Source organism: Pyrgilauda ruficollis, unplaced genomic scaffold, assembly GCF_017590135.1.
Source record: "Pyrgilauda ruficollis isolate IOZ18807 unplaced genomic scaffold, ASM1759013v1 scaffold3, whole genome shotgun sequence".
In the NCBI taxonomy this organism is placed as follows: Eukaryota; Metazoa; Chordata; class Aves; order Passeriformes; family Passeridae; genus Pyrgilauda; species Pyrgilauda ruficollis.
The window spans coordinates 4,488,742-4,502,686 of NW_024524377.1; the positions used below are offsets into that span (position 1 = coordinate 4,488,742).

The following is a 13,945-nucleotide window of genomic DNA, read 5'->3' on the forward strand; positions in this document are numbered from 1 at the left end:
CCTTTGACTTAACCCTCTCGTGTTTCTTCTTTACCAGTCTGCACTTTGGGTTTGTTCTGTGTTGTTTAGGCCACTGTCATCTTATGGTATTGTTAGAGTTAGAGTTTAATCTTGGAGAAGAGGGTTGGTGTTTTTAGAATTCTGAAGCAGCTCCCAGCACACTGACCACAGCCCAGAGCAGTGGTGACTGTGTCAGGGTCAGTATTACCCACACACAGCTGTGCTGACCAGGAGGTGACAGCCAGCTCCTTTCCCACAGTTACTGCTGATTAGACATAGGAAAAGAACATTAAAATCTTCTAATTAAGAGTAAAGCCCTTTCAAGTCAAATTCAACATAGCATATGTTGTGGTTTTACCTCTAAAAACTTTCTGAGCTCTTTGGTTCTGTGCATTCACAGGAAAGGGATTAGATGCTAAATTATGGTGCTTTGAATAATTTCAAGTACTTTTAAAATGTTTTTGTCTTACTTTTGTCTCAAAAAAATGAAATATAATGTAACACTTTGTGTACATGAATTGGAAATCAATCAACAGTTTTCAGGTTTCTGGGTGCTAATACATTTAAGGACAGTATGTCTGACAACAAACAAAATAAGAGGAGAAGCAAAAAAGGTAGTCTAACCCAAAGCTTACATGTTTAAAGTGTAAAATGTAGATCTGAGGCTAGAAAAGTACAGTAACAACTTGAAATTTGGCTATTTGTCAAAATTTAGCAACCATAAAAAATACACAATCAAACTCAGAGTACGTTTCTACCTTTGTAAAGGCCTAAGATTTTGTTTGTTTTTCATATTTTTTAAATGCTCTACTTCTGTAGAGTTTCTGTCAATATTTGTATTCTGTTTCTGTTCTCCTGAGATAGGAGCTGTAACTGGCTTTTTTTAAGATGTTCTTTGTTTTTGTAGCCCATTGAACTAATAAACTTACCAAAGAAATAAAAAGAATTCAAACTTATACATTGACATATCAATAAATTTAAAAAATTTGTGAAATGTAACTTGCTTTTGTTTCTTTTCCTGATACTTCTTTATAATAATGTTTTAATGCCCCAAAATAACTACATTTGCGTGTGTTACGGGAATTAATTTGCTTTTATGCAAATATTGATGTATTACTGCAGGTTGTGGGAGTGTTGTTGCTTTTCAGAATGCAGACAATATAATGCAAGAAATGTATCAGTCAGACAAAGCTCTAGGAAAAACCAGGTAAGAAGCATCAGTATTTAATTTGCACTTGGGTCTACACAAATGAGAACGAAGAAGGTTCGTAGCCTGAATAAGAAAAATGTTTCCTAGACATTCTTTACAGCTCTGTGTGTTGTGTAGTGTTTATCTCTTCCAAATATCAATTATTGGCCACTTCTGGAGGCAGGATATTGCATTAGGTGAACAAATGATTTGGTACAATAAAGAAATATGGTATATGGTTATTTGACTTACTAAACCCAGACAATTATCTTGTACACAGCTTTAAGAATAACTTAGACTGCACTTTTATACTTCTTTTCAGTCACAGTATTTATCTTTTTCTACATTTTTTATTCTTCAGAAAACAGGTGGCACAAAACTGAGGCTTGTCCACACAGCCTCTGTTTTTTCAGGCAGGCTGTAGCATATTTTGTTAGCAACAAAGGCACATCTGGTCTTCAAAATTCTTCTGACACACTCTCCTGATGATTCATAAAAACTACACCCTGGAAGCAATCAATTCTTGTCAATAAGGGGAAGGTGAACAGTATATTTTTATGTTTCTCTTGTTGCTTGGCTAACACTGTTTGTCATTCAATCTCACTTGTAGTCAACCTCTGCATTGCAATCTGCTATTTCCAGGGAGAGTCACAACCCCACAGATAAAGAAAAGACACTTTGGCATTCTGGGATCTTACAAACCTCTTGGTCACATTATTCACCAGCCATATGATTGTTTGAACTGGTTCCTTCCACTTATTTTTGCTCTGTATTTTGGTTATTTTTGTTTTGCCTTTTAGCCAAATTGCACCAACATCCAGAGCATGGCCAGACCAACAAGTGGCATGTTTTCCAAGTAAAAATCAGATAGCATTACCCAGGAGACATCACATTTCTTTACCTTTCTTAAATAAAGAGGACATGGGATGTGGCTTTGACTTCAGCTTTCTGCTACAGACCTCATGCCCAGAATCTAACATTTCAACATCATTTATGGATTTAGATACTTTCCAGATAATAAAAGCACAAATACAACAAAGTAAGTTCAATTTTAAAAGTCACAGATTTTATATAAAGTTATATCTTGGTTATCATATTGCCTTTATGTCTTTTGCTGTCTTCAGAGAGACTTCAGCTGTGTCAACCCTCTTCTTTAATTATAAGTTTGTGTGTGTTTGCAGCATGAAGGAGATAAAGAGAAGAAATGACAAACTTCACCATTCCTGCTGCTCTGTGTAGTGAAACTGAGCCACAAATGTGCAGTGTAATTCTCTGTGCCTGGAGTGATGACATCTTTCTCCCTCATACTGGCAATATTAATTAGCTACATACTGTGGTTAGCAAACGTCTACAACTGAGAAGCATTTCTTTGAATTATTAGTGTCAAAATATTTTAAAATTATAGTATTTTATTGTTTTCTGTGGAAAATGGAATTGTGAAGTTCAGTATCCCGATTAAATTTCAACCTACAACTTTTTTCTGCACTGCAGATTTATAGCACAGTCTTTCAACCAGAGATAGATCCTTGATCCCCAGAACACTACAATTTGAAATTAATTTATAAATGTGAATTGTAGTCTGTTTAAGAACATCAAATTTATATTTCACTTGTTTTGATTTTAAGGGTTATCTATAACAACACTAAAAACCAGGAACAAGAAATCTAAGGTAAGAGGACATTATGTATAAAATGATCACTGGAAAAAGTATAATATCCTTTCCAAATCTTAAAAATAGAAAAAACAAAGTAGGGTAGGTAGTTTGCTTAGTTTCAGGTGCTGGGTTTTTTTTTTGTTTGTTTGTTTTTTTTTTGTTTTGGTTTTTTTTTTTTTTTAGAATGTGAAATATATGTGTGTCAGCAAATCTTGAGGTGTATATCAACAAATTATCAGTAAGATGTTACATCAGGGACTTCTGGAGATAAAAGGTTGAAAGTTCAAAAAGATACAAAACCTTTAGAGAGATGTATAATTATAATTTGCATCCTATTTGTTAAATTAGATGTCTAGTTTTGCCAAAAACCCCAAAACTTCTTTTAAATGGTAATTTAAGATTGAATTCTAAAATAGTCTTGACATTAGATGCTTGATGAAATTTACTGTGTTAGCAAATAAAAAGTCTTTTAGAATTAAACATACTTTACATCTCAATACTTCACACCACTTTAAATATACTGTATTTAGAAAAAAAGAGAATTTGGCCTTCATGTATATTAATTAATAGCCTTTTGTAGAAAGGACTCAACTCATTGAAGTCAGATGTAAACTTCAGTGAACCATCACAGAATACAACAGATCACAGGAAAAAAGTGAAGAGAATTATAGAAGTAGGAGCAAGAGTTCTGACACAGGGTTATAAAAAGGGTTATGGAAAAAAAACACATTTCAAATGGAGGGAAATATTTAAGAAAAATAATTTAGCTGGCCTTGGTGTGATTTAATGCAGCTTTATTTCATGTCTTGGGCTCTGGTGGTTTCTAGAGGTGTATCCTTTGGGATAAATGGAGCATTCATATTAATGCCATGCAGGCTGAACAAAGCCTTCAGAACTGTGAATTTCAAACCAACACATTGCTTTTCCTGGCATGTTCAAACCTCAGTTTGCCCTTGGAATGTCAATAAAAATTTCCTGCAGATTGCAAACTGATGTTGAATATACACATGCAAATGAGCACTCAGAGCAGATGACTGTGTGATTATTTCTATTGCATTCATTTGCATAAAAATATTCATTTCCTATAAAATAAAGAACAGAAATACTATTTTCAGAAAGTCATTCTCGCTGTTCATCTGAATATCCAAACAAAGTACTCAGTTCATTTGATCTGTACTCCTTCAAATGTGCATGGTACCGTTCAACAAATGTGATGGGGAGAAGGGGGAATAGTAAAACAAATCCCTGACCCAACAGACTTCTGTGTCAGCTGCCTTTGGTTTTATCCATTTCTTTCAACAAATGTGATGGGAAGAAGGGAGGAATGGTAAAACACATCCCTGACCCAACAGACTTCTGTGTCAGCTGCCTTTGGTTTTATCCATTTCACTTCACTGCAAATCAAGTGCAGACTGTGCTGTCTTCCAGTGCACCTAAAACTCTGAGCTAAATCTGTGGCCATTTAACATGGATCTAAATGTTTAGATTTAATATAATGTACCTTAAAGTCTATAAATAACTTGTTAGAATTGTTTTCTCCAGAGATGCAACAGCATTCTGTTATAATGGTCTGGTTTTTCTTTTGAAAAATCGCTTACATGAGCTCTGGTTCCATTGGGAATATAATTAATGGTGTCAGCACATGTTGGAGGGTTACATAAAAAGATTTTAAATATCAGCATTAGAGTGGTGCTCTCATTCAGGGAGAGTGCACAGTGAGAGAGGAGCTCTGGCACATGAAGCCACTGCCCAGCCTTTGAATTCCTGTAGCAAACATGAAGTGCCACAAGACAGAGTTAATAACTGACAAGAGGATTTGTACATGTGGACAAAACTTACTGGTTCTAAATCATGGAGAATGATTTGTGCCTTAAAGCAAAAGATCCCACTTTCTGAACTAAGAAATACTTAGAAATAGTTCTGGATCTGAGAAAATTAATGCAATTAATGTGAGGAAAAAGAATGTATTTTCTCAGGAGTCTGATATTATACTTCATAATAGGTTTAATATAGGAATATATAAAGGAATAATAATTTTCTAATTTTTTTCCCTAAGTTTACTTGTTTCTTAGTGATTAGTTTTTACCTGTATCTGTGGTGTAGCACATTATTAATGTTTTTTTTATGGAAATTACAGTTTCATTTGCCACCAGTGACATGTCAGCCTGTAAGAAAAATTCATCTTGCTCCTCTAAGGGATGATATTGTCAATGAAAGCAGAAACATCAAAACTATTTTAAATATTATGAACTCTATTCCTCAGCCTATAAAACCAGTTACGAAATTTTGTCAGTATCAGTTAGACAACTTATTAAACAGGGACAGTGAAAAGTCATCAGAATTGATCATAGCCACAATTTCTGATAAGTTCACTCCAGTGAAGGATCTGTACTACTTCAGCATTAATAACTGTGATAAGTACCTTAACAACAAGAAGGAAGAAATCCAAAGCCATTTCAAGTGGAGGGAAGCTGATGTAGCAATCCACACTGGGAAGAAGAAATTCCAGTGTTCAGTGGTTTGTGAGAATATCAATCTTCTGACCCAGGCCGGGTTCTGGGATCAGAGTCATCCCCACTTGAGCTCAAGCAGTGTTCTGGTGAACTGTGGCATGTTTGCAGCCCAGACAGCATTTACAGTGTCCAGCAACAGCAATGCCTCAAGAGCTGGCAATAAGCAAAACGGAGCAGAGAATTGCTGTAGCACTGGTCTGGCAGAAGAAAATGCTGCAGAGATGATGCTGGATTATAAACCACAGGAAGATGCTGAGAGTGCCAACCTTGTGCTTTACAACCAGGATTTAGATTCCTCCTGTAAAAATGAAGTGATAGAGGCCTACCAAGCCTTGGAAGATAACTCTGTAGTTGCAGTAATTCCTGGAGCAGAAGCTCAGGATCCCTCTGGAAAACAGCCAGAAAATCAAGTCTGTCTCTCTGAATCTGAAACAGAAAAAGAAGCCATTTCAGAAGCAACTTTAGAGGACCAAAGTGAGCTTGTAGCTGTTGCTCATGTTATGCTCTCTGAACAAGAGCCAGCCAGGGAACCACACATTGCTGAACAGCCTACCAGAAAAAATGGTGGTGTCTGTACTCTCCTTCCTCATGCTCCTCAGAGCCTCAATGTTCTTGCTTACAAAGAAAATGACAAAAATAAAATAAAGATGAATAGAAATAAATATTCACCAAAATCTAAAATTAATAATAAGATAAAAGTATTTGAAGACTTAATTGCTTCTGAAGAGGTTACCACAAAATCAAATGCCAAGAGTCAGATTTTTCCATCTTTGGAACTGACAAAAGTGAAATCTGAGGCTTCCATGAAGTGTCAGAAAAAATCCACTCAAGGACACAAAGGCCATGTTGTTCAGAGTGCCCAGAAAATTAAAAAGCAAAGTTGCTCCTGCAGTTGCAAAAACTCAGCTGTCTTAAAGAAACACGTTACTCCACTTTGTCTGCCACGTACACCCTCTGCTTCAGATTTTGTAGATCTGAAATACACTGACATGTTCAAAATAATAAATTCAGATGACCAAGGCCCAGGTATTTATGAAATGTTTGGAACTCCTGTCTATTCCCGCGTGAGAGACCTTGATCAGCATGAGGGCAGGTTTTACAAAGGTGTTTATTCTGTTCCACCAGGAAGATGCACCTGCAGATCTGCCTGCAGTAAAGGGGGAGAAAGCAGCAGAGTCAGAAACATTCAAAAGAAAACTCATTCCAAGCCAAAGAAGACCACACCTGGTGCTAAACAAAAGCAGAAAAGTTTAATCACAAAGGACAGAAGGACCAAGTTGAGTGTCAGCAACACAGAGCAAGGCAATGCAACAACATCTGACTTGGCTTTTCAAACACACGCCTTGAGTAGCACAACATTGTTCCATGGAGACACAGATCATCAGCTCACATTTTCAGAAGAGCTTTCACAGTCAGCTAAGCAAAATGAAATGTTTACAAATTCAAACCTCTCAACTATTAAAGAAGTTTCTTTGGAGGAATTAGACAGCCAGGATAAATCCAGCTGTCAGAGAGCTGCTGCCTGCAGGCAGGATCTCCTTCAGCTCAGTGATCAAGACTGCAGAGAATGTGTTGCTCCAAGTGGCAGTCTGGTAACAGCAGAGCAGAACATCTGTGTGCCCCAGTGCAGGGGGGATATAGATGGTGGCAAAGGCTGGGAATCACACCAGGACTCCAAGTCTGTCAATAAATGTGAGTTGCCTTTTTCAGATAGACTGGAATGTCAGTCCCCTTCAAAAATATTAGATCACATTAGTTGTGCAAACACACCTCAAAACAGTGGTTTGGCAAATGAATTGACTCAGACTTCAGTGATTTGGACAAAAAAGGCCAAAAGCCCCAGTTCCCAGACAAGTCAAAACATATCTTCCTGGTCAGATACTAAGGATGTGACTGACAAGTTGCTTTGTTGTCTGGCCAAAGAATTGCTAATGCTTGAAGAAAAAGACACCAACTCTTCAAGAACAAAAAATACATGTTCTAAAATACAAAACACACAGAGTGAAGAAGAGGAAAATATGATGAATGGAGATGGAGCAATAATAAATAGTGCTCTAGAGAAGGTAAAAGAAATTTCTTCTTGTAACTTGCTGAATAATTTGAGTGATGCTTCACACAAGTTTGGATGAAAAATGGGAAATATGTGCTTATTAAAGAGATTTATCAAGTCTTTTTCCTTGGGCCAGCTGCCCACTGATTCTTCCAATGCTCTGTTGAATATATCTGTGTTAGAGGCATGTCAGGACACAAGCCAGAAGGTACTAGGGCATGGCAGGAATAGCTCCTAAAGCTTATATAAATTGGGAAATTGTAATGAATAAAGAGAATAGGCTATTTTAATTGAAGAGCTTGTATAATAAGGTTTTGGGCAAGGCAAGAACTGGAGATGTGAACAGGAATATGAAAAGACACTACAAATAGTCTTGCATATCCAGGAGGGCAATTACTTTGTTTTTTCTGAGTGCAGCCAGATACTTTTATAGATATTGGTTTATAGATATTGGATAAGTATTGGTTTATCAGACAGACTGATCCTGTTTAATTAATGCTTAATCAAAACTTCAAGCTCAGAAGGCTCAGATTTTGGCCCCCAAGTCAGCTGCATGCCTTCACTTACTAAGGTGTTTCTCTACCAGTACTGTTTCTCCTTGGTCCTTTTATCTCTTTGTCCATATAAGTTACAAATTTGCAAGGAAATGTCTTTCACTACATATTGATACTCTCCCTTGTGCTTCTGCAGACACAGGTGCCAATTATAGCTCCGTTCTCACTTCTCCAGGGCTAGATGGGATAATTATTGCCATCTTTCTGAAGCAGCCTCTTCTTCCTGGGAAGTCATTTTCGTCATTCATTTTCATTTTCATCATTCATTTTCATTTTCATCATTCATTTTCATTTTCTTCCTGGGCCTGTTATTTTCATCAGAATTGTGTTACATGTGTTACTTAGAGCATAGCCATATTCACCCTTCAGCCTAGCAAACTGTACCTTTGAGACCAAAAAAGAGAGTGTATCCTGCTCTTTTAAGTGCTCTTCTGTCTTGGTCCCAATGGAGGAAGGAGTCATGCTGTAACCTGGTTATGCACTGTTGTGATTTATACCTGAAAATATTTATACAGTTTTACCTAGTATAGCAGTTCTATCAATGACCTGGGCTATATCTAAATCTATAAGGCAAAGTCATGCCAGGAAAAATTACTCCTTATGAAAAAGGGGGAATCAAATGAAGCCTGTCTTTTCCTCTCTGCTTTCTCCCTACACTGACCATCATCTTTCAAGCAGAGTTACAGTAAAGCCTTTTTGGCTTCAAATGAAGAAAAGGGCCTTCTAAACTTTGATGAATCTACTAAATTATCAGGAAGCAGTTTAACTACCAAAGATCCTGTCATGTGGACAAGAGGAGAAGTCCTTGGAAAGGGAGCCTATGGCACGGTAAGTTAATGTCTGAATACGCTGAGATGTGTTGGTCATCATTGAGATACACCTTATCTCAAAAATAGCTGTTGTCCTATTCAACAAATGGGTTAAATATTTTGGATTATACAGGGAGATATGAAACATGACAAGCACAAAGATTCTATTTAAAATAAGTAAATACACAAGTTTTGTCCTGTGTCTTGTTTTGATAAGTGCTGGTTTCCCTGTAGGTGTACTGTGGTCTGACAAGCCAGGGACAGTTAATAGCTGTAAAACAGGTGATTTTGGATACATCAGATCAACTCACTACAGAAAAGGAGTATCAGAAGTTCCATGAGGAAGTTGATCTTTTGAAGACATTGAAGCATGTAAATATTGTAACTTATTTAGGAACTTGCCTGGAAGACAATATTTTGAGCATATTCATGGAGTTTGTTCCTGGTGGCTCCATTTCCAGTATTCTGAATCGCTTCGGCCCCTTGCCAGAAGTTGTCCTGTGTAAATACACCAAGCAAATTCTACAAGGGGTTGCATATTTACACGACAACTGTGTGGTCCACAGAGACATCAAAGGCAACAACGTGATGCTCATGCCCACCGGGGTAATCAAGCTGATTGACTTTGGCTGTGCCAGGCGCCTGGCCTGGGCCAGCCTCAGCGGCACCCGCAGCGAGCTGCTCCGCTCTGTGCACGGCACTCCCTACTGGATGGCTCCAGAGGTGATCAGTGACTCTGGCTATGGCAGGAAATCAGACATCTGGAGTGTTGGCTGCACCGTGTTCGAGATGGCAACAGGCAAACCCCCTCTGGCTTCCATGGACAGGGTGGCAGCCATGTTCTACATCGGGGCCCACAGGGGGCTGATGCCGGCCCTGCCCGATCGCTTCTCCAGCGCTGCCGTGGAGTTTGTGCACGCCTGCTTAACCAGGTATGGAGGCTCTGGACTGCAGAAGGAAAGGGAAAATGCAGGTAGTTCGTATTCTGGAGATAGCTCATGGGAACTTAGGTTGTACTACATATGATTTTATTGTAAATAGATAGGCTTTTCAGCATTTCAGGAAAGCCTTTAGATAAAAGTATATATAAAAGAGCTTTACTCAGTGGTATAAAAAAGCCCTCACAGATTCTCTTTTTGTAGGCCTTATAATTTACTTTCACTGTGATTTTCATGCAGAAACATGGCACCGTTGAGTTTTGGACAAAACATTTGATAAATTTCTTTGCTGTGTTTTGCTGTTCCAGTATTGTTTCAGTTTGGTCTATGTCATACAAGTTGTTTTAAGGACAGTATTCTAAATGGAAGAGCTTTCACTTAATTCTTGTTTTCTGCAGTGGAAAAATCTGTTATTATCACTGCCAGTCCAGGAAACACATACTTACTTGAAACATAATACTTATTAGAAACATAAAGTTCTCTCTGAAAACCCCAAACCAGTAGCATTCACACATTATAAGAATTATTTCTGTGGTGTTTGTTTTGTTTTAAACAAAGCCATGGGCCTCTTAAAATACATGACATTGATTGGAGATGACAGGACAACCTGATTGCCAGAGGCTCAAACAGATAATTATCACCTTTCTTAAATACATTGTTGGTGCACCTGAAATAGCCAAATCAGCAGAATTATTCAAAGATTTTCAGGAATTTAGGGGAATAAGTAATGATTTCTTTAATAATAAAATATTTTAGTTTTATAATTCGTAAATTCCAACTGTCTTTTCCCTCCAAGCCTCCCTTCGTTTCTATCAACTTTCCCAAAAAACCCTAAAAATGAATAGTGAATGGATAAATAATAATAATACTAAAGGCTAATTTTGCAATTAGGTGTTTACAGGTTTTTTAATTAGGTTTTGCATCACAGGCATACATATTAATTTTATGTACTGATTTGTGAACCTTCAATGCAGAGATCAGCACGAACGGCCTTCTGCTCGGCAGTTGCTGGACCATCCCTTTGTGAAAGGAGGACAGTGAATTTTTCAAAACTCTTGCCAAATGAGCATGCATTTTCCATTGAAAAGATTTTCATTTGTGGAAAAAAGACCAGAAGGAACTGGGCTTGAATGTGACAGCAGAAATATTGAAGAGCAGTTGTGTTCAAGGAGTCTGTTATTAGGCAGCAGTGATTAAAGAGTACCTGTTCTGCAATGCCTGTCCTTCACTGTGAACACAAGGCCACGTTGTGTTGTATTTGGAGAGACTTAAAAGGAAAATAAAGTCACCATCAGTAGCATGCAACAGGCCAGGTAAGCTGGAATGTCTGTGAAATCCTATGGAACAAGCTATGAGCAGAGAGCTCTGCAACGTGGAGATGAGTAATGAGTGTGAGGATCCCACAGGAACCTCAACCATCTACTGGCATAAAATGTACTGAGGCTTTTATTCAGTCAGGTGGGCCCCTTTGTTTAACTGGGTGGGCACTTTAATTTTTAGCTGGTGAATAAGATTTTTATGGACATAGATCAGCCCTGTATCTCCACAAGATACTGTGGTGATAATCGCAGGAGATAATGATCTAAGCCATGGGACTGCCTGTTTTAAATGAAATAGTGCATTTTATGGGCACTTTCAGGTTCCAGAAGGTTGAGGTTGGAAGGGGCTCTGGAGATGTTCTGGTCCAGCCCCACTGCTCAGAGCAGGGCTGACTGCAGCAGGTTGCTCAGGCCCTTGTCCCGTTGAGTCTGACTATGGATGGAGACTCCACAGCCGCTCCAGTCTTTAACCCTCTCATGGTAAAAGTGCTTTTATGTTTGAAGACTGTCTTATAGGTCAAGCTGTCCCACTGTCCCTTGTCCTGTCACTGCTAGCACTGCAGAGTCTGGCTCTGTCTTCCTTACTGTCCCCATGGGGTGCTGACACTCCCTGAAAACCTGAAGTGTTTCTCTGACCACTGGGGTGAGCACTGTCTGTGACTGGATGACAGAACAGAGCCCCTCTGCACTCCAATGGTCTTCACACTTAGTAAAACTAGCTACTACTGACTGGAAAAAATTAAATAAAATCTAAAAAGCATTGTTAAGTATTAATAAAGCAAAACAAGCAGGTGTTAGTATTTAGAATGTCCTTTTGTTGGTAAGGCTTCTTCCTATCAAAATGGGGTAAATCTTTAGCCTTTGTGAGCACTGAGGCTCCAAGAAAGAGAGGCAGTAAAACTCCACACTACAACAGTTCAGAGCTGAGCTCTCAAGAATCTAAGACACTGACTTCAGTGATGTAATGTGAACATTAGATAAGCAACTTTCCTCAGAGTGCTAAATATCTTAGTTACTTAAATAGCTCTCAAACTTTATTTTATTCCAGTAGTCAGTCTCCCGACTTCAGGGAGTTAAATCTAAACTTTATAAAAGCAAAGAGAAATCAGTACTTCTAGCAAAATTCTTTATTAATACTTTCTGTAGGTATAATGTCACATAACAATGACAGAACATTATGCCAGTATAAGAGAAATCCTAACATCACAGTAATCTTCAAAGTTCAAGCAGTTAACAGTCCTTTTTTGAGGAATATCGATTGGCGCTCATGCCAGACATCCATGGCAACATCATGTTAAAGTATCTTCACGTTAAGGTACCTTGGAGAATAAAGGCAGGAGCCTGGGCATGTGAGCTCTACTGGGATGTACATAATTCCATGATGGGTACTAATTCTTCTCAGATTAAGGTAGAGTCTTCAACAAAGCTGCAAAGTAAATATGAGGGTTTATTTAGCATGGAGTGAAACTGAGATGAGAGTCATAAGCAAGGAAAGAATGGGAATGCTCTAGAATATATTTTTAATTAAAAAAGGTCAGCATTACAAACTCTCTTATGCACATCTTACAAGGAAAACTAACATCTCTTATTAGACTTCTCCAATATTAAGGTTACCAGTTATTGGCAATTTGTCATGTTAAATCCAGTTAATTACACTGAAAATAGTCATTAGAGGTTTGTAAAACTTGAACCTGAGTTTTTAATCAAAATGTGACAGCACATTTTTGGTTTTGTTTAACCAGACTTCGAGAACAAGGTGTCAGTTTAAGGCCAGCACTTGCAACAAAGGTATTTCAGTTTAATCAGAGCTGTGCTTGCAGCAGAGCTCAGGGCCCAGCACAGCTAAGCCAAGCCCTGTGTTAATGTGGGGACCCTTGGGTTGCTTGGCTGAGCCGGTCTGGTGGAGCAGCCTAGAAACAAGTCTAATTTTGCATATTTCTTACTTGATGAGATCAGGGATTTCCACACCAAAATCCAGGTGCCTAATTCCAGGTATCCAATGCAAGGGGAAAGGGTGTGAAATCCTGAAAACCGGATTTTTTTCATGAGCCTGAGCTACTCAGTGAGCACGATCACACTTTGCTTCATTATTTACAGTGTTGGAGCAGGGCAAGCTTTGCTGTTTAAAGGCTACAGCCTTCCTTTCTGAAACCAGTAAGGACCCGTTACAGTGCATGCAGCCTGCCAAGCACTTGCTGTGACTGCAGGTTTCCTCAAGATCTGGAGCCTAAATCTCAGCAGTTGAAGACGCAGCCCTGTCACTGCAGGGGTAGCCGGTGTTTCTCTCACACCGTAACGGGAGCCGTGGCTCCCGTCTCAGCAGGGCGGGGCCACAGGCAGGCCGAGCCAGCTGTTACACTGCACTTGAACTGCTACCAGCAGTGGCATGTAAAAATTTGCATCTAAAAATGCACACATCTACCTGGCTTTCCAAGGAAGCAGAGCATGGTCCCCGGAAACACAAGGGTCTCTTGAGATTATTTGGGTTCACTGGGAATTTTTATACCACTCCTGTCAAACCTCTGGTTCTTGCACACAGGCAAAGAACCAGAGTTCTCCCAAGGAAGGGCCCCCAGGACATGCTCCAGTGCCTTCCCTCTCCTATTTCTCCCTTCCCACAAGGACCTGCACCACGGGACAGCTAAGGAATTTTAGAGGTGTTGTCAAAGAACACAGTGTCTGAACTGTGGCAATACCAATGTTGCTGTTACAAGTGCACGAATACAGGGGCATCAAACCCAAGCACTGAGTATCAAGATTATAAATTTACTTTGGATTTGTTATATCCATTTCAGGAGCCAGAAAACAGTCACTGCCAGTAGCAATGGGAGAGAAGACTCCTGGCACTAATTATCTCTTTAAGGTGTAAGGAGTTAAGCCTTTCAGAGAAAGTAGGAATTAATTAGCTAGTTCAGTCTG

The 13,945-nt window shown here is 38.8% G+C and overlaps 2 protein-coding genes across 3 annotated transcripts in view; one reads left to right on the forward strand and one right to left on the reverse strand.

Moving 5' to 3' along the window:
* The first annotated feature begins 571 nt into the window (after positions 1-571).
* MAP3K19 (mitogen-activated protein kinase kinase kinase 19) lies at positions 572-10,748 on the forward strand. The gene is made up of 8 exons (XM_041473371.1): positions 572-614; positions 1,123-1,207; positions 1,990-2,228; positions 2,815-2,858; positions 4,981-7,419; positions 8,639-8,788; positions 9,004-9,701; positions 10,682-10,748. Exons 1-8 carry the CDS (start codon positions 575-577, stop codon positions 10,746-10,748), a joined length of 3,762 nt encoding a protein of 1,253 aa, XP_041329305.1. The 5' UTR covers positions 572-574.
* A 1,409-nt stretch (positions 10,749-12,157) lies between these two features.
* CCNT2 (cyclin T2) overlaps positions 12,158-13,945 on the reverse strand; it is a 25,897-nt gene continuing 24,109 nt past the window's right edge. For both annotated transcript variants that reach the window (XM_041473059.1, XM_041473061.1), the window contains exon 10: positions 12,158-12,452. Coding sequence is in view for 1 of the 2 variants with exons in the window: in XM_041473061.1 (XP_041328995.1) it covers positions 12,430-12,452 (23 nt within the window). In the remaining variant the exon portion in view is untranslated. The remainder of the gene's footprint in view (positions 12,453-13,945) is intronic.

Coding starts and splice junctions, on each gene's coding strand:
- MAP3K19 (XM_041473371.1), top strand. CDS start 575: ATGTCTGACAACAAACAAAATAAGAGGAGAAGCAAAAAAG. Junction 1,208..1,989: donor AAAGCTCTAGGAAAAACCAG/GTAAGAAGCATC, acceptor TTTGCCTTTTAG/CCAAATTGCACCAACATCCA. Junction 7,420..8,638: donor TAAATAGTGCTCTAGAGAAG/GTAAAAGAAATT, acceptor TCTTTCAAGCAG/AGTTACAGTAAAGCCTTTTT.